The sequence below is a fragment of the Pelobates fuscus genome, chromosome 8 (genome assembly GCF_036172605.1).
Source record: "Pelobates fuscus isolate aPelFus1 chromosome 8, aPelFus1.pri, whole genome shotgun sequence".
NCBI classification, from domain to species: domain Eukaryota; kingdom Metazoa; phylum Chordata; class Amphibia; order Anura; family Pelobatidae; genus Pelobates; species Pelobates fuscus.
Window position 1 is genome coordinate 40,655,343 of NC_086324.1, and position 22,834 is coordinate 40,678,176.

The 22,834-nt window shown below is 45.1% G+C and overlaps 1 protein-coding gene across 1 annotated transcript; it reads left to right on the plus strand.

Annotated features, from left to right (window-relative positions):
- Positions 1–1,056: 1,056 nt before the first annotated feature.
- On the plus strand, positions 1,057–20,479 carry LOC134571461 (plasma membrane ascorbate-dependent reductase CYBRD1-like). The gene is made up of 4 exons (XM_063429718.1): positions 1,057–1,326; positions 16,761–16,969; positions 17,873–18,027; positions 19,057–20,479. The coding sequence occupies exons 1-4, from the start codon at positions 1,140–1,142 to the stop codon at positions 19,343–19,345; spliced, it is 840 nt and encodes a 279-aa protein (XP_063285788.1). The 5' UTR covers positions 1,057–1,139; the 3' UTR covers positions 19,346–20,479.
- Positions 20,480–22,834: the final 2,355 nt, after the last annotated feature.

Genomic DNA, 22,834 nt, shown 5'->3' on the forward strand with positions numbered 1-22,834 from the left:
ATATGGTGGGTTTACTGAGGTGGGACCAGGGTTTGGAGAGACACTTTACCAGCTGATGGGAGCAGAAGGATAGAACGGAAGTGAAGGTGGGAGTAGGATTTGAAAGTTTTGTTGGAGGGTATGTATAAAGAGGATTTGGGAGGCGTTGGAGGAGATAGGCTGGAAAGGTATACGTAGAGTGCATGGGATGAATAGAGAGTGGAGGGAATTAAAGTGGGAGCAATGAAAATGGTGTCACCAGGGACAGGTGAGCAGAAGGATAGGGATATTTTAGTAATGAGTGAAAGTGAAAAATAGAAGGATGAACAGTATTTAGAGAAAATGTGTTTTGTTATATAGATATGAAGATTATACATATATACATATATATAATCCTCGATGTATAGGTATAACTGTGAGTTACTGTGGTTATGTTTGCTATAGTGCCCATTTAAAGTTCCTTTGTCCATTTGTTTCCCCTCTGTTTCTCAGATCCACATCCATATCCCCTGTTCAAATAACACCCTCCACTCTACATCAATTCCCACAGACCCCTCACCCTCATACACCCTTTCTGTATGAGCTCTCCTTCTTTTTTCAGCCTCTGAGTACTGATGGCTCATCTGCCACATGTTCAACCTCACCGGTATAAGTCATTGTCAACATTACAGGCAAAACAGGGGGTTATCGGGCTTCAGTTGACCAATTTGTTTTGCAAGTCCAGCTAAAAAATATTTTAGTTTGAACCAGTCAGAATTATAAATTCATTCACACAGAGAGGAGGTTATAAAAATTATTAAATAAAGAATTATATACAGTAATACGTAGGTTCTGTCGAAAAAAATAAATCTGAATCTTTAAAAAAAAATGTAAAAAACAAATCTGATTCTTTAAAATGTTACACTTCTGTTTTTATTTTATAATGATTATAAAACCTTCCAGAAACTTGAGTAAAGAAGCGAAGGGGTGGGGTGATACCCAGCCAAGTCAGCCAAAAATTGCATAACACTCACAGTCAGGGACCTAGCCACAAAGTTTTAGGGGAGGATTCAGTGTTCCCTCCTCCTTTAGTTTCTTCGTTAGGGTAGAGGGGGTGTAGCTCTGTTAGTTCATGTTCTGAAGCCTCTCTCCACAACAAACAGTTATTTCTGCTGCTGAAGATGGAGGGATACAGAAGTTTTTTGTTTTTTCTTGTGTCCTCGCTGTTGTTTGGTTTTTTGGGAGTTATTTTTGTCCTGGTCTGGGTTTTGCACTGGAGAGAAGGCCTCGCCTGGAATGGAGGGGCTGCTGAGTTTAACTGGCACCCTGTCTTAGTAATTACAGGATTCGTGTTTATTGAAGGAATTGGTAGGTCTGCATGTTAAGAGATATTGCATGGGTTAAACGAGTAACTGCTCTCTGGATAGAATACAGGAATATTTACTGAAGGACGAAATCTAAGTGAATTCACTCGGAATCTCAAATTTAAGGTGCTTTAATTTCGGATACATCATACATTGGACTTAAATTTCAATTAACATGTAATACAGGAGCACCCAAAAGCAATATTCCCCAGATGCTGGATGTTAGGTTGGCAAATCAGGATGGAAGTTGCAGTTTTTGTTAAAACATCCGGGAACATAATTTTGTTTTGTTTTTACCTGTAATGCAATACACATCGCACTGCTCATTGGGGAACAAAAACACATTGTGGGACCCAGTCCGTTTATATTTTTTGATTTAACCTACAACTGTATATAATAATTATTCTGAACAATGATTTTCAGTAAATGTTATTTTTTTAAACTTTTTTTTTTTTTTTTTTATTCTCGTGATAAGGTTGGTCAAATTCGGACAAACCTCTAATGCATGGATAGGCAACTTTCGGCACTCCAGATGTTGTGGACTACATCCCCCATAATGCTCTTACACTCATAATGCTAGTAAAGCATCATGGGAGGTGTTGTCCAAAATATCTGGAGTGCCTAAGGTTGCCCATGCCTGCTCTAATGCAATGTGTCTGCTGAGCCTGTACTCTTAACACTTTGAGTGCCTGGGGGTTCATCTCTACCAGACTTTCTTTTTGTCTAATGACTAAAACTACCTATGAAGTCAATCACCACAAAAGGGCTTGGCTACACTAATTACCTATAGCAGTCACTTTATTTTTTAAACAGTCTCAATCTGTAGGAGTTTATTCACTATACTATAAATTGCTGGGAATCTACAATGTAATACATTTAAAGCCAACATTGCTGGAAAAATAGGCTTTTTTTAAAAAAAAAAATGTTTTTATATAAAACCCGAACAAGTGAAACAGGATATGGGTTTGAAAGTAAAGTTAAGCTTTGTTATATTTTTAGAGAGTTGTTACAACATTGCTAAATTACTCAATAGGGCCTCTACCACAGGATCCAATAAACCCTCTTCTGACAGGATGTGCAAACACAGGAGGTATTTGGAATATTTGGAAACGGCTCGAATAGATGCATTTATCTCAGGCCTGCAAATGGGTCTGTTTACTAAATTGCAAGTTGGTCTGAGATGACTATTGACAAATATTATTTTGATTTTAAAAATTGGTGGATGGGGTGGGGGTGGGAGTTGGAGGTAAAAAATATCTACACGCTTGTGGAGTTGGAGATGCTGAACCAAACTTTATGGTGGTTGAGCCTTATGTAAAACGTAGTTAAGATATGTTAGCAGGTGCCTTGTCTAGGTGGTTCCAGCACCAGGGGGTTTCAAGCCACAAGTAAATTTGATGGCTCATCTCACATACAGTGACTTTCACCCCTCATAGAAACAGCTTTATAAAGTGCCCAAAGTCGTACACTGGAGCCTAATGTGTGCAATATATCACACTGTGACACCAAATCTGTGATTGAATTCAGAGTTTTCCATGAATATATATATATATAGATATATATTGTTTATTTATTTAAAAAAAATGTTTTTTTATTTTTTTAAATTCTTTATTTTCATTGTGCAAATAGTAAAATACAGGCTTCTTATGCCACAACGACATTGACAAGCATATTGTAAACATACGTTTAGGTACAGTGTCAAGGCATACGAGAGAATTGCACTTTGAAAAAATTATTTTAAACAGGCGGAACTATAGGTATAATGCACAGTTTTCTGAATATGAAAAAACATGATAGGTAACTTAACGTAAGTGGGCAACTCGTAAGGTAGAGGGACGTATTTGCTATAAGGGTTAATTCCACCAGGTAATCAACACGAGTTGTAGGTAAGTAAAGAGGTGTCATCCAACGCCACAGGCATGCCACATTTGATAGTCCATCTGCTTGGCGATGTCACTAGCCCCAGTGTTTTACCGTGAGGGTAGCCAGGTTTCATGTAGGCAGATTGCTGGTAGTTCGTTCCACCATAATTCCTCACCCTCCAAAGCCCTGGCCAGCTGGGGAACCTGTCCCGCATATCCAATGACCCTCCGCCTTCCCTTGGCAGGGTCATTGGCCTAGGTGCGCTCAGAGGTTCGGAGAACTCGCCGTGTATTAGGGCGGTATCTTGGGAGTACCTCCACGTGGGTTCCCAGCTTGGCGTTTCAAAGCAGTAGTCGAGGGCATGGACACAGCTGACAGAGCTGTTGTGTGAGATCGGCTGTGAATAGCTCTCCTGGAGTCGTGAAAGCTGTGGCACAGCGGCTATCTTGGGTGCGTTGTGCGGTTGTTGGTGCAGCTGAAGATCTCTCTGTTGCAGCAAAGTAAGTTTCCCCAGTGGAAACTTAGTTTCGGCTAAGTTTCACAGAGGCTGAGACCACCTTATTCCTGGAGGAATTGGGCTGTAGATGGGGGGCACAGGGGCTCTAGGAGGGGGTGGGTGGGGGATAGGGGATGTACAAAGGGGTACAAGGTCTGTGGAGGGGGGGACCCAGGGGCTGTAGAGGGGTGGGACCCAGGGGCTGTAGAGGTGGGGGACATAGGGGATGTAGAGGTGGGGGACACAGGAGCTGTAGAGGTGAGAGACACAGGAGCTGTAGAGGTGGGGGATACAAGGGCTGTAGAGGTGGGGGACCTAGGGGCTGTATAGGTGGGGGACCAAGGGGCTGTAGAGGTGGGGGACACAGGAGCTGTAGAGGTGGGGGACACAGGAGCTGTAGGGGGGACTCAGGGGCTGTAGAAGGGGGGCACGGGGCTGTAGAGGGGAACATGGTGGCTGTGGTGGGGGCACAGGGACTGTAGAAGGGGTGGGCAGGGGCTGTAGAAGGGAAGGCACAGGGGCTGTAAAGGGGGGTAGGAGCTGTAAAGGGGGTTAGGGGCTATAGAGAGCGTAACAGGGGCTACATAATGGTTAGTTGGGGCGTAAAAGGGGAGGCAGGAACTGTAGAGTGGGGGCATGGGCTGTAAAGTGGGGCAGGGGCTGAGAGGGGGCATGGCAGGGGCTGTAGAAAGGGGGACGGTGCTGTAGAGAAGGGAACTGGGGTTCCAGAAGGGTTGGTAGGGGTGTAAAAGGGGAGACAGGAACTGTACAGTGGGGGCATGGGCTGTAGAGTGGGGGATATGGGCTTTAGAGGGGCCACAAGGGATATAGAAGGGGTGGGCAGGCAGGGCCGGACTGGGAACAAAATTAGGCCCGGGCATTTTTCAATCAGAGCGGCCCCCTAAGAAGGGGGCGGGGCCAGAGAGGGTGTGTTTTGTCATCACTAATGACAAGCATGCCCCCTCTCAAAGTGAGCAAGTTGGTTCAATGTGCAGAGCCCCGCTGAAGAGCTCTGGCATTAGAAAAAGGCCCTGTATTTGTTCTGCGCAGTGCAAGCAAATTTAATAACATGCTTGCGCTGTGTTTGCTTTTAAATTGTCTCTGGTGTCTCCACAAGTGGAGGACAAAAGGGTCAGGAAATTGTATGGTGCATGTGTTTGGAGCCTGCTTGTGGGATTGCGTGTGTGTAGAGTGTGGTGTGGTATTGTGTAAATAGGTAAATTTCATTTGTGTTTGTGGTGTAATATGTGTGGCTAGGGGCTGTAGAGAGTGTGTGTATAGGGGGCATAGTGTTATAGGGGATGTAGCGAGTGTGTGCATACGGGCTGTAGTGTGTGTGTGTATAGGTGACGTAGTGTGTGCAGGGGTTGTAGAGAGGGTGTGTTTAGAGAATGTTGTATGTGTTTGCTGACAAGGAATGTAGTGTGTGTGTAGGTGGTGCAGTGTGTGTGTAGGAGATCGAGTGTGTAAAGGTCCCAGAGTGTGTATAGGAGATTGTGTGTGTGTGTGTGTATAGAGGATTAAGAGTGCATATAGGGTAAGGGATCTAGCGTGTATCTGGAGCGTAATGTGTGTATTGGTGCAGTGTGAGGTGTGCTGTAGTGTGTGTGTGTATATGTGTATATATATAGATATTTGGACGTATTGTATGTGTGAGGGGCGCAGTGTGTGTGTATGTAAGAGGGGTGCTGTGTGTGAGGGTGTCTTTATCTGCCGTCACATTCTAGGTTTCTAATTTTCTTTGTTTGTTAACTCACTGAGGGTTATTTTATATATAATATATATATATATATATATATATATATATGCGTGTGTGTGTGTGTGTGTGTGTGTGTCTGGGGGTGCTGTGTGTGTCGGGGTGCTGTGTGTGTCGGGGTGCTGTGTGTGTCGGGGTGCTGTGTGTGTCGGGGTGCTGTGTGTGTCTGGGTGCTGTGTGTGTCTGGGGGTGCTGTGTGTGTCTGAGGGTGCTGTGTGTCTGGGGGTGCTGTGTGTGTCTGGGTGCTGTGTGTCTGGGGGTGCTGTGTGTGTCTAGGTGCTCTGTGTGCCTGGGTGCTGTGTGTACCTGGGTGTTGTGTGCCTGGGGGTGCTGTGTGTGTCTGGGGGTGCTGTGTGTGTCTGTTTGATGTGTGTGTCTAGGTGCTGTGTGTGTCTGGGTACTGTGTGTCTCTGAGGGTGCTGTGTGTGCCTGGGTACTGTGTGTCTGGGGGTGCTGTGTGTGTCTGGGGGTGCTGTGTGTGTCTGGGGGTGCTGTGTGTGTCTGGGTGCTGTGTGTGTCTGGGTGCTGTGTGTCTGAGTGCTGTGTGTCTGAGTGCTGTGTGTGTCTGGGTGCTGTTTGTCTGAGTACTGTGTGTGTCTGGGTGCTGTGTGTGTCTGGGGGTGATGTGTGTGTCTGGGTGCTGTGTGTGTCTGGGGGTGATGTGTGTGTCTGGGTGCTGTGTGTGTCTGGGGGTGATGTGTCTGTATGGGTGCTGTGTGTTTCTGAAGGTGCTGTGTGTGTCTGGGTGCTGTGTGTGTCTGGGTGTGCTGTGTGTGTCTGGGTGTGCTGTGTGTGTCTGGGTGCTGTGTGTGTCTGGGGGTGATGTGTGTGTATGGGTGCTGTGTGTCTCTGAAGGTGCTGTGTGTGTCTGGGGGTGCTGTGCGTGTGTCTGAGGGTGCTGTGTGTGTGAGGGGGCTGTTAGTGTGATTTTTTATTTAAATTTAAATATTTATTTTGTTAATAATTAAAAAAAAAGTTATATCCCTCCCTCCCCTCCCTTCCCTTCTTACCTTTAGCCTGGGAGGAGGGGGGGGGGGGGGGGTTCCATGGTGCCATTGAAGCAGCCATGCTTCCTTCCCTGGTGGTCCAGTGGTGAGAGTGAACTCTAACCTGCAGGCTAGAGTTCACTCTCGCGAGATCTGAGCGTTGCCGCGGTAACCGCGGCAACGCTCAGACCTCGCGAGAGGACGTGGCGGAGCTGCTGGCTAGAGCTCCGCCGGTCCTCTCTCCTGCTTCCCTCACTCCTCAGCCCCGGGCGGCCACCTTTAACAGTGTCTCTGGGGCGGTGAGGGAGATCTTTGATCTCCCCACCGGCCCATGGAAGCACACAGCGGGGCCGGCGCTCGGGTAGCATGGGCACTGCACGGGCTGGCAGGGGAGATCCTGTGATCTCCCCTGCCGGCCTCGGCCCCACGGCCATCGCGGCCCACCGGGCATTTGCCCGGTGTGCCCGATGGCCAGTCCGGGCCTGTGGGCAGGGGCACAGGGGCTATAGAAGGGGTTGGCAGGGGCTGTAAAGGGAGCACAGGGGCTAAAGAAGGAATGGGCAGGGGCTGTAAAAGGGGGCACAGGGGGCTATAGAAATGGGAACAGGGGCTGAAGAGGGGGCACAGGGGCTATAGAAGGAATGGGCAGGGGCTGTAAAAGGGGGCACAGGGGCTATAGAAATGGGAACAGGGGCTGAAGAGGGGGCACAGGGGCTATAGAAAGAATGGGCAGGGGCTGTAAAAGGGGGCACAGGGGCTATAGAAATGGGAACAGGGGCTGAAGAGGGGGCACAGGGGCTATAGAAGGGGTGGGCAGGGTCTGTAGAAGGAAGGGGACAGGGGCTGTAAAGGGGCTGATAGCTAACAACATATCATCTCGTATCCCTAAGTGGGGATTAAAACCGTGAGTAGGACTACATTAGACTTTTTCTACTGGTATTATCTATCTCTGGGATATATTGCACTATTAGTTTTTCCTTTTGTTTTTACATACAGATGAATGCCCGGACATATTTCTGGCAAGTTTAATTGGAACGTTTATTGGACTTCTTATTAGTTTTTATATTGGATTTTTTTATATATATTTGAAACTATACTTTTTCTAATTTGTTTTGGCGCAACCTTATCTCCTTTTTTGTTTAGTTTTTACTTCCGTGTGGGGCTTAGAGGGAGCCCTTCCTTTTTAGGTGTGCTGCCTCATTTACATATATTCTACATTTTGTGTTTTAGAGCGCTGATCCATTTCCGTTTAGTTGCTATTTCTTATACACCAGGTACTGAAAAAGGGCTGGGTTTAATTTGTACACCATTTTCAGAACCCCCACCCCCCCACAACACCCCTGTATGTTGGTGATGCCACGTTTAGCTATCAGTGCCATAAATTATAAGAATAAGCTCATCAATTGTTTCAGATTAGCCAGGACTGTCCTTTAAGTGCAGTTTTAATTTTTATTCCCTAAGTGGACTATGCTGAAATGAAAACCGAATTGCACAATTTTGCTTTCAAAAGTTGTAGAAACTAAATATTATTTTGTCTTGCACATGAAATTGTACCAAAACCACAAATAGAAGATAAGGTGACCGTGATAGATACTTTTTAAAAGATTGATAAACTCTACTGTTGTTATTAAAGGGCCACCATATGCACAGTGCTATACAATGGACAAACACTGCATGCGTATAAATGGGGGTGACGTTACTTGGTTAGAAGAAGCCTTGCCACTGAATGAGACAAAACGAAGGCATACATCCCCATATTTCAAATTGCCTACTTGTAGCCATATCTGTTATAAGGCATTTAAAACAAGAACAAATGATATTGTTTGCTAAATCAGATTAAAAAATCCAGGTGTTTGGGTACACGTCGTTGATAATGTTATTGCTATGGAGCACTATGATGCACTCATACACATCCAACAGACAATAGTAGAGAGATAGGACAGGGAGATGTAATTCTCAGGACTGATGCTCCTAAACAGAGACACTTGGGAGGTATGCCAAATGGAATATTTCTTGTTTACCGTATATAACTGGAAACTGCTTAGGAAGTTAGCAATCAGATAAGAAGTAATACAAGGTACATCTTAAATACGAAGAACTTTACTGGAACTGAATACCGTTAATGGGAAATTAGCCAAGAAAACATATTTTGGTCCTGTGACAAAAAATATAACGAAAGAAGGGGCGTGGCTTGGACGCCGGACAAGATGGCAGCGTAACCCGCGAGCTCCCGCTAGGCTCTCCGCAAAAACTCGCCGAACCGGCACCTACACCCGGCAACATGGGGAAAACACATCGGGCCACACAGGCCGCCCAAGCAACTAACACCCCGCGGGGATCCCAACCGGCGGGTATGCGCCAATTTCTCACGGCGCCGGCGGAACACGCCGCACAGGCCTCGAGGGACACAGAGGCCTCCGACCTCTCCACGCCAGCATCCCCGCTGGAGAGGCAGCCGGAAGAACGCACACGGGACCCTACATGCACCCCACAGCCAGACTGGGTGGCCCTGCTCAATAATCTGCCCACAAAGGCAGACTTAAAGGAGGCGAATGCTGCACTACAGCAAAGTATCACGGGTGAACTGCACGCTCTCAGAGAAGACATGCAAGGTATGCAGACTAAGTTAGCACAACTGGAGGCGGACTGCGACCACATGACAATGGCGCAGGCTGCAAATACAGGTGTAATAAGGCGCCAAGAGACACAACTCAGGCAAATGGCACTACACCTTGAAGACCTAGATAATAGGGGACGTAGACACAACCTAAGAATAAGGGGCCTAGCTGAAGAAAAGGACCAGGTCGCTTCCATAAGAGACACTCTTACAGAACTGTTCAACGACCTCTTAAACAGGCCGAAAACCACGCACATTGAATTTGTTAGGGCGCACAGGGCCCTTCGACCGCGTGGCCCGCCAGACTCCCCGCCCAGAGATGTAATATGCTGTCTCGCCCACTTTCAAACGAAAGAAGACATACTCCGTAAGGCGAGAGACACTAAACAAATCCTACTTAACGGGGTGGAAATCCAAATATACCCGGACCTGTCTCCGGCAACGCTGGCGTACCGCAGGGCACTACGCCCGCTCACTAGGTCACTACAAGCCAACAAGTTCAGATACCGCTGGAACTTTCCAACAGGCCTACAGGTCACCACAGCTAATGGACCTTTCAACGTGAAAAACGGAGAGGATCTTGCCGACCTACAAAAGGAACTACAACTACCACCAATCCCAATGTCATGGCCGGACCCGATGACATTCTACGCCTTCCAGACGGATCCGCAGCAACAACCAGTGCAAGCCGCCAGAACGAGGAGGACCCGACAACAGGCCACTCGCCCATCGGGAGCTAACGCCTAAGGCCCAACGCACAGAACGCCCTCCAGGCGCATCACGGACTCTCACCTATGGCCTACAACACCTCCCGCACAGACACCGCACGCAAGACCCTATGGACTAATTACAAAGACACTGAGCACCCAGCAAACCGCAAGTATTCCGCCAAGTCGGCGGTCCCACTAGACACTTGCCTGGACATTATGCTCACCTCACAGAGGGGGGGAGGGTGGGGGGGAGGAGGGGAGGGGACGTGGGAAAAAGGTACCAAGGGGGCTGATAGTGGTGCTAGGGTTCCCCCCCCCTTCCTCTTTCCGGACCCGTAGACCAGGCTAAGATTAACAAAGATTTCCAACAGGGAAGATGGGAGTCTCATGTACTACTGTAATATGGTTATAAGGTTCACTTAAGGAGAGTCTACGATGGGGAACAGGACACACATAGGGGGAACTTGCACACTAGCCGAGCCTCGTGACAAATGCACATGACGAGCACATAGGAAGGGTGGGGGGATGACCGCCTGGCTGGGCCCGGCCGCCGAGGCTACCCGACCTGTGACGAACCAAGGGGAGCAGGCGGGGGGGCAGCGCCGGAGGGGCCCACCCGGGGGGGATCCAGCTCCCACGAGGGAGCGGAGAGGAGGGAGTCGGAGACACACGAGGCCTGAGTCACTTCATGGGAAGTAAGCGTGTGGTAGGGGGAATGAGACACCCGGGATGGGGGAGGGCGGGAACGGTCACTTGTTTTATTGTTTAATAATAGTTTTGCTGTCATACGTTGATAGAATGTTATTACATGTTGATGCTTATGCTATGTTATGATCTGCTACCAAACAGAGACACACCCATAACCCGATTTACACACACCCATGTCGGCCTTCGGGCCACTGAACACCAAGGCGAGGAAACACAATACACCAAATCATGCACCATTCCACAGAGCCGAGTAGGGACGAAACGGGACATAGCCCGACACACCCCGAGGACGATAGGAATCCCTGACGGTATTGGACCAGAACCATCCCATACTGACAGGTACATCTGGACGTCCTTCCGACGCACCCACAGGCAGAGGCGTCACCAAACAGGTGAGCGAACCACGCAAACCACAGGTGGTAGCGTGAGACACCACTCCCCGACGCCTGCGCCTCCACCGACGCAGACTAGCGACGGACATTGGGGTAGGTTACCACAACCCCCCACTTTGCAATATCCAGACCTTCTTCTCACGACCTGTTTACTCCTGACCCCCGAGACAGACGACAGACACTACCCCCCGATCGGTATAACCTGCCCACCCCCAGAAGAGACCGACACCGGACAGAGACGAGTAAGGTAACCCCAGTTACAATACCCAGACGACATGGCGCTAACACCCAAACCCCTAACTATTCTAACGATTAACGCCAAAGGACTGAATAAACCAGAAAAACGATCAGGTGCACTGAGAGACTTCCACCGACGCAAGGCCTCCATAATAATGATCCAAGAGACGCACTTCAGGGAGGGAGCTAGGCCCAAAATGACCAATCATCACTACCCTCACGGATACTACAGCGACTATCATGGTGGTAAGTCCAGGGGGACAGCCATTCTCCTCCACAAAACGGTGCCGTTCCAGGAGGGGGGATGCAGGGTGGACAGAGAGGGCAGGTACATATTCCTCAAAGGGAAAATAGCGAACCAATCGTACACATTTGCGAATGTATATGCCCCGAACAAACACCACTACCGCTTTCTCAACCACACGTTACGCAAACTCCAGGACTTCACAGAAGGGATACTCATTCTGGGTGGGGACTTTAACATAGCACTTGACCCCACATGGGACTGCTCCTCGGGCACCTCACAGGCCCCCTCATACCAACTTCAAAACATAAAATCCCTACTCCGCAAACACCGACTCATAGACAGCTGGAGAGTCCACCATCCGGACGTTAGGGACTACACATTCCACTCCTACCCCCACAACTCCTACTCCCGAATTGACCACCTCTATGTAACACACCATAACCTACCCTTGGTAACCGACGTGAACATAGGCGAGGCGACGTGGTCGGATCATGCCCCGGTCACACTGACACTAAAATCTAACCTCTTTCGCCCCACCATCACCAAATGGCGCCTCAATGAATATCTACTCGCTAACATAGACACCAAAGCCTCCATAGGAGAGGCGATCAAAGAATACTTTGAATTTAACACCTCTGACCAGACATCGCCAATGATCAGATGGGAGGCACACAAGAGCGTGTTACGAGGCCATTGCATCCAACAGGGGGCGATCTTGAAGAGACAATCCGAAGCCCGCCTATCGGAGATTCTGGCCGACATACACAAACTGGAGGAGTTAAACAAGCATACACAAACAAACACACGACAAACCCAACTACTACAACTGAGACGGGACCTTACCACGCTAATACACTCCAAGCATTACAGGGACGCAACCAGACATAAGGCCTTTTTTGCCCTTCACGGGAATAAGAGTGGCAAATTACTAGCCAGGATGCTGAACAAGCGGAGACAACAAACGTACATTGACAAAATTAGGGACAAACACGGGACACTGCACCGACTCCCGACAGATATAATGAAGACGATACGAACATATTACTCAGACCTATACAGCATACCGCAACCGCAGACCGAACAGCGAAATTGCGACTGCAAGACTCTATACGGACTTACCTCGCCAAATTCCCAATGCCAACCCTAGATAGGGAGACGGCGGCATTAATAGACGAACCTATCTCGATAGCGGAGCTAGCGCTCGCTGTCAAACACACGAAACAGGGCAAAAGTCCGGGCCCGGACGGATTCCCGACAGCATACTACAAAACCTACGCAGAACATCTATATCCCCCAATGGTAGAGGCGTTCAACGCAATTAGAGAAGGGCACCGAATACCCAAACAAGCCTTAACGGCTCATATCACTGTTATCCCTAAAGAGGGTAAGGATGGGGAATATTGCGGGAACTACAGGCCCATCTCGCTCATAAATTGCAATATCAAACTCATGGCCAAAATCCTAGCAACGCGGCTCACACAACACATCCCCTCACTGGTCCACCCGGACCAGGTGGGATTTGTGGGGGGTAGGGAGGCGAGGGACAACACAATTCGAACACTGACCCTCATGCATGGAAAAAGAGGACAAGAGAGGGGCCTTCTCCTGCTGTCTACAGACGCGGAGAAGGCGTTCGACAGGGTCCGATGGACGTTCCTATTTGAAACCTTAACACACCTGGGGATTGGACCACATATACGGAGATGGGTAGAGGCACTTTATTCGGAGCCAACAGCCCAGGTCCTAGTCAACGGAGCACTCACAGCTCCATTCCCCATATGTAACGGCACCCGGCAGGGCTGCCCCCTATCACCGCTGCTATTCATACTGGCCCTGGAACCTTTCCTAACCCACGTCAGGCAAAACAGGGACATAACCGGGCGTGAAATAGACAAAACCCATCATAAAGTAGCAGCGTTCGCAGATGACCTCTTGTTCATAGTCTCCAACCCGGAAATCACACTCCCTAATATCATAAAAGAACTTCAAGTATTCGGAGAAGTCTCCAACTTGAAAATTAACAATTCCAAATCCTTCATCCTCAATATAAGCATACCGACCAAACGAGCCGAATCGTTACGCCAAAGCTTCCCATTTCACTGGGCGGACAGTAAGATAAGATACCTAGGCATCTGGCTAACAAGGAAGAGCAGTGACTTGTTTAGGGAGAACTTCGCAGACATGCTTAAAACGTTCCAAACTGACATGAGAGACTGGTCGTACCCCCACATATCGTGGTTGGGACGTATCCAGGTCATTAAAATGAACTTCCTCCCGCGACTCCTATATCTCCTACAGGCTATCCCAATAACTATACCTAAAACGTTTTTCACCACACTTAACTCCGCGATGACTAGATATATATGGAACGGGGGGAGGCCCAGACTCAAACTCACTACCCTGATGCAACCCAAAAACAAGGGAGGGCTGGCCCTGCCGGACTTTCACCTTTATTATGTCACCACACACTTACTAAGGGTAATGGAATGGTCGAAAGAGGGAGTCTCTAAACTATGGAAGACAGCGGAGGAGGCGGAGGCAGGTAAGCCGATATCCGGGATACCCTGGAGGAAGGAGAGCACCGATAGCCAGAAAATGTCAATATACACGAGACACACCCTGGAGGTGTGGCGGCGGACCGCGAAGCAACGGGGACTAGCGCCGTACCCATCTCCCCTAACCCCGCTAACCCATAACGAGGCCTGCCCACCTGGCCTAGACCCACGAGCATTTCGGCACATCCTCCCGAACCCCACGCCGCGCCTACACCACATAATACGAGACGGGAAATGCAAACCGCTACAGGACATGATAGGAGACACTATCCCCTCATTCATGCACCAATTCAAACATACCCAACTCAAGAACTTTGTCCTCACTCTGCCCCAGGGGTCAGCGCTCACCAGGAGCCCTACCACCTTTGAAAAGTTTTGCATGCAACCAACCCCAACCCCACACGGCATATCCCTACTATACTCCATGCTCCAAGCAGAGACACCGCAGGAGACGCCCCAATTCATGGGCAGATGGGAGACGGCGCTGACCACCACATTCTCAGACACGGAGTGGGACAACATATGCTACCTCACCCACCACTGCTCAGTACATAGCAAGACGCAGGAGACGGCCTATAAGATATTGACTAACTGGTACAGGACGCCACACACCCTCCATGCCATCGACCCGACTCACCCCGACCTCTGCTGGAGGTGCGAAAAAGACGTAGGTACAGCAAGACACATCTGGTGGGACTGTGAATTAATCAGACCATACTGGGAGGGGATCCACAGAGTTCTGGAGATGTTCTCCGATGCACCCCCCCCCCTGGAACCGGCGGCAATGTTACTCCACCATACCGCAATACCCAGAACGCGGTACAAAAAATCTATGACCATTAGGATATTAAATATAGCAAAACAGGTCCTTCCCCAATTATGGAAGCAGAAGAAAACCCCCTCACTACTAACCTGGTTTAACCAAATGGAGGGACTCAGAGCTATAGAAGAGCTGACCCTGACGACCACGACAAACCCAACAATCTACACTGACATATGGGCACGATGGATCCTAGAGACAGGACGGGAAGACTTCCAACGTAAGCTCCGACAAGACTTTCAACCTGACACCGATCACTAGGCCTCTATAGTTGTCTATAGACAACTGACCAATAAGGACGCCCTACATCACCCCTACCCCCCTTCCCCAACCCGCCACGACATTGGACTGGACACCCCTACCCCACCGCACAGGACAAATCGACCGACAGGGAGAGACTGGGGACTGAGTACCCCCGACCACTTGAAGGACCAAAGGTACAGGAGGGAGACGGGTCTAAATGAGAATGAGGAAAGCATGACCGTACCATGAACACGACATATCGGGCAGGGGATTCACAAAAGGGCGACAGGCAACATGCCCAACAACACCAGAGGGGGAGAACGATCCGATCCCGGATGCAGAGAGCAGCTTGAGCTCCCACCCTCCCCAACCACCAGATACCCACAGGGTTGACACTGACACAATAAGAGGTAGCTACCTAACCCACAAACAACACACAACACGCAGGAACTACTCCTTGAAACGTATATGGTACTTGAGGCCTGCGAGCCAAAAAGCGAAGCACTTAATCAAGGACCTGCGAGTCCAATACATGCTGAACAACAAGATACCCCTATACAGCCCACTGTATATATTATGTAGTTATGGTCAGCCACATTTCCCAACACAACATAATGCGGTCAATGGAATTCTCAGACTTACTGAAGTTCATATAAAAAGAAAAACTTACTTAAAATGAAACCTACAAAAAACGGGAGACCTACGCGTCTCAAAAGTATGTTGTACGCAGAAGGTAAGAAACCTGCGAGTTTCGAAATTAATAAGTGTAAAATTAACACTAAAGGTTAAAAAGAGAGACCTGCGAGTCTCGATGTTTATTGTTCATATATGAAAATAAATAAAAACATATTTACAAAAAAAAAAAAAATATATAACGAAAAAAAAAAAATAAACAAATTATTAACATCAACTTCCAAAACGTATATAACACGGAGTGTGTTTAATTCCACACTTAATGCCCCCTTGTGGAAGGATTGTACATATTGCTAGATGACTTTTTTTGTGGTTATGATTAAAAAATATTTTTTTTTCTGAAATCACATGATTGCATGAATCTGCATGAACCAGTCTCCTGTTACTTCACAGAGTGTCTGTCATCATAATTTCATATGGGTCAGTTCACAATCAAATAAAACCCATAGACAAACTGTATATTGATTTACATAGATCCTATTTGCATATAAGTAAACGGTTCTTAAAAGTTATGTTAAAAACGGCAGAAACTCTGGTCTATTTGAATCTGTACACACTTAATGTTTTTAGAGAGTTTATATCTATAAAACACTTGGTGTGTAATTTAAAATAGCACATTCTTTCTTAAAGGAACACTCCAATGAAAATATCCCAAATTATAAATATATATTTCTAATGTATGGATCCAATAACCCATTAAGTAGTATGCAAACAAATTTGGATTAAAAAAAACTTAATAGTTAGTTATCACAATTCAAACAGTTGAAATTGGATAGGCTTGCTTTTTCATGCTGTGCAAAACGTATTAACCCTTAAGGACCAAACTTCTGGAATAAAATGAAATCATGACATGTCACACATGTCATGTGTCCTTAAGGGGTTAAGGACACATGACGGAAAATTTCCATCATGATTCCCTTTTAATTCAGAAGTTGTATCGTTAAGGGGTTAAGTAATGCTAGCCTGGCTTATATAGAGTCATGTCTCCCATTGTGTGTATATAATTGTACTGTTATTGTGTCTTGTATTGCATCCGTATTGTACTGTGATTTTTTTTTATATATATAAATACCGTTGCGTAACATGAGTTGTTATTTTTTTGTGTCGTTTTCCAGCTATTATAGTGTACAGGTTGCCATGGACCTGGAAATGCAGCAAGCTGTTAATGAAATATATACACGCCGGCCTTCATCTCGTAGCCATTGTTCTTGTGATCGTGGCTTTGGTTGCTGTGTTTGATTTTCACAATTCTTTCAAAATCCCAAACATGTACAGCTTGCACAGCTGGGTTGGCTTGACGGTTGTCATTCTTTTTTCTTTACAGGTCAGTATCTCCAAATTATAAATGTGTCAGTGACGTAAATTGGCTTAGAATTTCACCAGCGGAGTTAGATCAAGGCCCAGTTCACCTGTCACTAAATAAAACCGTAAAATAAAAAAAATAATGTTATAGAACATAGAATAGAATGTAAAAATTGTCACTTATTGCTGCCGAAGCTGACAAATACTTCTTCTAGATTGTTTGTCTATCTTGGGTCTGACCTTGATGACTATGTACAGCAAGGGGGACCAAGAGGTAGATCCCCAGATGTTGTAGAACTACAACTCCCATGATGCTTTGTATGTCTCTGCATGCCTTTAGAATGACAAGGCGACATGGAAGGTGTAGTTTTAAAATATCTGGAGATCTACCTTTTAGGCACCCCTGATGTACAGGGTATAAAACGGGTTATAAGAAAATCGTGGTTAATGTTGTCATAGATAAAGGTAAATAAAGGGTTAAAACCTTTGCCCTAGTTAAGTCCTTCCGCGTTTGAGAGGGTTAAAAGTTAAATTCTTCACTCCTGCTTCTGTCAGCAGTTTTCTGCAGCACATTCTTCATGAAATGTTGCTTTTTGTTAACCATGGTATTCTAACATAGCTTAGATAAGACGTTCTCAAGTAAGGAATTGTCCCTTGTTTTCACGCACAGTAATTGTTGCTTGTTTTCATGTACACATGCGCAGTAGACTAATACCATTTTATATATGCAATGGACTCCCAATTAAAGATGAGATGATATCTGAACTAGAACGGAGTAAGTCTGTGGTTTTATTATCGGTTCTCCCGAGCGTTCAAACACCTAATTAGAAGCTTCTGGTTATCTCTTGGATGATTTATCCGTAATAAATTTCTATATCGCTGTGCATACATAACATATTCTAACCACCTTATTTATCATTTTTAGCTGGTTATAAGCCTTTTCGTCTTCCTCCTGCCCATTGCGTCGGATTCTCTCAGAGCCGCTCTGATGCCAATTCATGTGTACATGGGTCTTCTCCTCTACGGGTCTATTATTGCAACCTGTCTTATGGGAATCACCGAGAAACTAATCTTTGCGGTGTAAGTATGAATATCCTAGAAACAAGTACAATTATATGACTATTATCTTTTGTGGGATAGAGCAGGCTACTGCAATATGAAAATACATCAAATGATCTTTCATTAAGCCACATGTACTAAGATACGACTCTGCGATGGCTAACACCAAAATGGAACCCCAAAATCTTATCAAATACAATTCCGGAACATCTGGGGTGCTAAGCTTAGCCTTTACTGCACTGGGTAAAACCGTTACTAGCAAATGGTGTTACATTTTATTTCAGTCCCACACAATGCACAGGGAACGCACTGCAATATCGGAAGAGAAACAAGCAGAATTTATAACAATGATTATTATTATTTGTCTAGAAGCCAAAATGAAGGCAGCTAAGTACAGGATAGAGGTAACTACAGTGGTGTGGATTCCTAATTTGTTTTTATTCAAGACCGTACTTGCAAATAATTGTTAAGGGGACACTATAGTCATCAGTACCACTACATGAGCAATTCTAGTAATGTTGTGGTTCTGATGTCCTGTCCATGCAGCCTTCGCACTGCAAAACCTGCCTTTTTTTTTTTGGAGAAAAGGCAGTGCTTACATTGCTACCTAGTAACACCTCTCGTGGCATTCAGCTTCCACTAGAGGTGCTTTCTGAGTCAGTGCTGCACAATGTGCAACACCGGCATTCAGCGTCTACACACTGCATGGAGGCACTGAACGTTTCCCATAGAGACGCATCTTTATGAGAAGATGCTGATTAGCTCAGTGTGGCGTTTTGCAGTGCATGAGCAATTGTTGAACTCAGCAATGGAGGTGGGGCCAGCCATGGCGAGACCAGCGTAGTGTGGGAGAAAAGGTGAGTAAATTACCTTTAATCTCCGGAGTGAGTATATGATATTTCAATTGAAGAATTGTTTACTGATCTCATTTTCTAATTAAATTAGTTTTCAAATGAATAATAATTATATAATTTGTTTCTCTGTAAGAAGAATATAACAATTATTATTGCCCTAAACCATTAAAATATAATTTTATTGATTTATTTTCAGGAAAGAGCCACCGTACAGTAAGTTACCTCCAGAAGCCATCTTTGTAAACACCCTGGGCCTTCTTATTGTGGTTTTCGGTGGTTTGGTGATTTGGATTACCACTCGACCTGCATGGAAGCGTCCTCCAAGCTATGACGTCAAAGTCCCACACCCCAATGGTGGTAATCCTACTGACACAGAGGACAACACTACCGTCACGGATCACAAACCTGACCTGGAACTGAACAGCGACGCTGCCAGGAAACGAAATCTGAAACTCGATGAAGCAGGTCAAAGGTCAACAATGTAAAAAAGATTTTGAAGTCTAACACAACGGACCTGTGTCATTTTTAAGACAACCTTTATTTTACCAAAGCGCTCTGCAGACGAAAAAGGGACAACTCTATTAACGTTTTGATTTTTGTGAATTACATCTTTTGGAACAATACAGCTCAATGTTGTATCAATCTAATTATTGTGACTATATCCAGAACCTGCATTACCAGATTCCAGAAACACCCATGACTTGAGCCCGAAGGACAACTTATTGACCTCTACCCTAACAGAGCAGTGAGGATTGGTCATGATAGATCCCCACCTTTTTATATTATGACCTCTCTACCCGTGAAAAGCATGCTGTCGAAACTCATTTAAAGCATGACCAGATAATCAGTTCCACCATACCACCTAAGTAATAAAGGGGTGCTCATTAAAGGTCTGATCCCCAGTACCTCCTACCAACAACCACTGGGGGGGGACAACACACCCACTCCCTTAGCAGCCTGGCAGAGAATTATGTTACAGATCTTTCTTTTTATAATATGTCTCTGGAGAAGCAGTTGTTATATGTAAAAATTAAAATACTCTATTATCCTCGTGTCTCTCTTCCATCTGCAAAGATACGCCCAAAGCAACGCCTATGCATCTGACCCATCCTGAGTGATCTATACATTTTCTGTCATCTTGCTGTTTGTGTTTTGATGCCTAGAAGATGCAATGATGTAGGACATACCGGGTACCATATATCGGCTGGGGTGCAGGACAGTGAAGGACCAGGGGATAGGTTTTATTCCATACACAGCACAGAAATGGGAGAGGATATGAGTGGTGGCATGGGGCACCAAATTACCCCACCTATAGATATGCCCTAAAAATATCCAGGACTTGCTGAGCATGGTAGAAAGTGAAGATTACAGCAACAACTGTGCCAAGATTCAGCATTACTATTCCTACAGCTGCGGATGGGACTGATTTAGAAAAAAAATTGAATAGATGATCAAGCATTCCTACGATTTGCTGAATAGAACACATTCCAATACAAATACAACCAATTCCGTTGTCAAGATGGAAGTGCCGTCATTAACACTAACACTGTCCAGTGTTGTGAAGACAATATTTGCTTTTATTTTTTTAAATTAAAGTTTTTAATTGAAATGTTTTCAATATGACATTAAAGAACAATACAGTCAGAAGGCATTAGTTTGATTTTGACTTTGGTTTCTTTGATAAAAGTCAGCATCAGCGCAGGCCCCAACCCGGGAAAGAACTTTTAAAAAAATGATATATAGGACTTTGGGTCCTTTCTATTTGTTTATATTCCAAAATGCTACAATGACAAAAAATGACAAAAAATATAAACATCTGTAGTCATTCATGTGTGCACTTAGCATTTTGACTTCTTGATTTTCACATCTAATTCTTCATAAATGCCAATGTGGATCTTTAAATTGTACTATGTATTTCATTTTAACCCCTCCCCTCCATCCCCAAAAAAGGGCAATGAAGAAATCTGACTGGCAGTTATTTAAACGTCCTTTATAATATTTAATAATGTCCATGTCTGTGTACTTTGCAAGTATCAAATCTAATGTTTGCAGCAGACCTTGGGTGCTTTGTAAGCACTTAACATAACGCAAGCATTGTTTAGCAGACTTCTTAGTAACTGAAAATAGTTTTTTATGTAGTTAAAAGTAATTCTAAATTAGACATTACCAGCCGAATTGCATAATGCACATCCTCCTGAACATTGCAAGAATATATAAATGGTGTCTGTGCCTCAATGACTATTGGTTTATCGTGGGAATTTTTCATTATATATTTTGATAAAAGCAAGAGATGATGTATCTAATGTATAATGCAGAGTATATTTTGATATTTACAAATATTGTCCAAACCAGCAAGTGGAGCTAAGGATAAAAACTTGTATTAACTATATTGCACTTTGACAATAACCTTTTGACAATGTATGATTCACGAATATTTGGAGTTTGGAAGAATGAAATTATCAACATTAACGTTATCAATACCTGCCTATTAAACCCCCATATTTTGTGTTCCATTCTATCCTGAACACGTCCTGCAGGTTAAACAGAGCTGCTACATCTAATAGACAAGAGAAGTGTGTTTTTCAAATTGTATTTTTTAATATTCTATTGTTGGATTTAAATAATCTAAATGCAAAAATGTGTTATCCAAATGCTGTCAAAAAAATCTACCTAGAATCTTACTTTTTCTTTTTCTGAAATAAAATGTGGGTTAATAAATTTTTTTTACAAGTCAAATTTGAGGCAGAAAACAAAAATGTATAGATGGGAGAGGGACTGGCAAGGCAGTTCGTGTAACTTGCCCTCCAGATGTTTTGGACTTCCTCTCCCATAATGCTCTTACACCCAAATCGCTGGCAAGGCATCAGGGGAGATATAGTCCACAACATCTGGAGTGCCGAAGTTTGCCTGACTCTGACCTAGTGGGTGCTTTTATTTTCCAAACTGTTTTGTGGCTTCCAGCTTTGGTGGTGCAAGATCCTTTTGACATCATGACTTGTTTTGAAACCGATACCTATATTTCAGAAATTGGATTTTTATGATTAACTATATTCCCACTGAGTGCTGGTTACCATTTGACTAAGAAAAGCTATACAACATTTAAGAGGAAGAGGGATCGATAACCAAATCTAAAAATTTTGTACCAGAAATTCCAAATTGAAAAGATGTTTTCCAGCTATACTACACTGGTCTAAATAAAACTAGGTTGTCCGTTCTGCACAAATATGTGTTCTTACTCGCAAGACACCTCTTGAACATAGAATAAGGAAGTGAGAAATCTATCTCATGGTAACTGGAGCAAATCCTAATCCGCTACGTTCCGAGCTCCGTTACTGCAGAGTCAAGTTTGCAATTCCCTGAATACATTTTAAACGAACACTATAGTCACCTAAATGACTTTAGCTAAATAAAGCAGTTTTAGTGTATAGATCATCCCCCTGCAATTTCACTGCTCAATTCACTGTCATTTAGGAGTTAAATCACTTTGTTTCTGTTTATGCAGCCCTAGCCACACCTCCCCTGGCTATGATTGGCAGAGCCTGCATGAAAAAAAATCTGGTTTCACTTTCAAACTGATGTAATTTAACTTAAATAATTGTATCTCAATCTCTAAATTGAACTTTAATCACATACAGGAGGCTCTTGCAGGGTCTAGCAAGCTATTAACGTAGCAGGGGATAAGAAAATCTTAATTAAACAGAACTTGCAATAAAGAAAGCCTAAATAGGGCTCTCTTTACAGGAAGTGTTTATGGAAGACTGTGCAAGTCACATGCAGGGAGGTGTGACTAGGGTTCATAAAAAAAGGGATTTAACTCCTAAATGGCAGAGGATTCAGCAGAGAGGCTGCAGGGGCATGTTCTATACACCACAACTGCTTCATTAAGCTAAAGTTGTTAAGGTGACTATAGTGTCCCTTTAAAGAAGACTGAAGGTTAAAATAGTCAAACTTTAACATTTTTTTGGTAGTTGTAG

Coding starts and splice junctions, on each gene's coding strand:
- LOC134571461 (XM_063429718.1), top strand. CDS start 1,140: ATGGAGGGATACAGAAGTTTTTTGTTTTTTCTTGTGTCCTCGCTGTTG. Junction 16,970..17,872: donor TCATTCTTTTTTCTTTACAG/GTCAGTATCTCC, acceptor TATCATTTTTAG/CTGGTTATAAGCCTTTTCGT. Junction 18,028..19,056: donor GAGAAACTAATCTTTGCGGT/GTAAGTATGAAT, acceptor ATTTATTTTCAG/GAAAGAGCCACCGTACAGTA.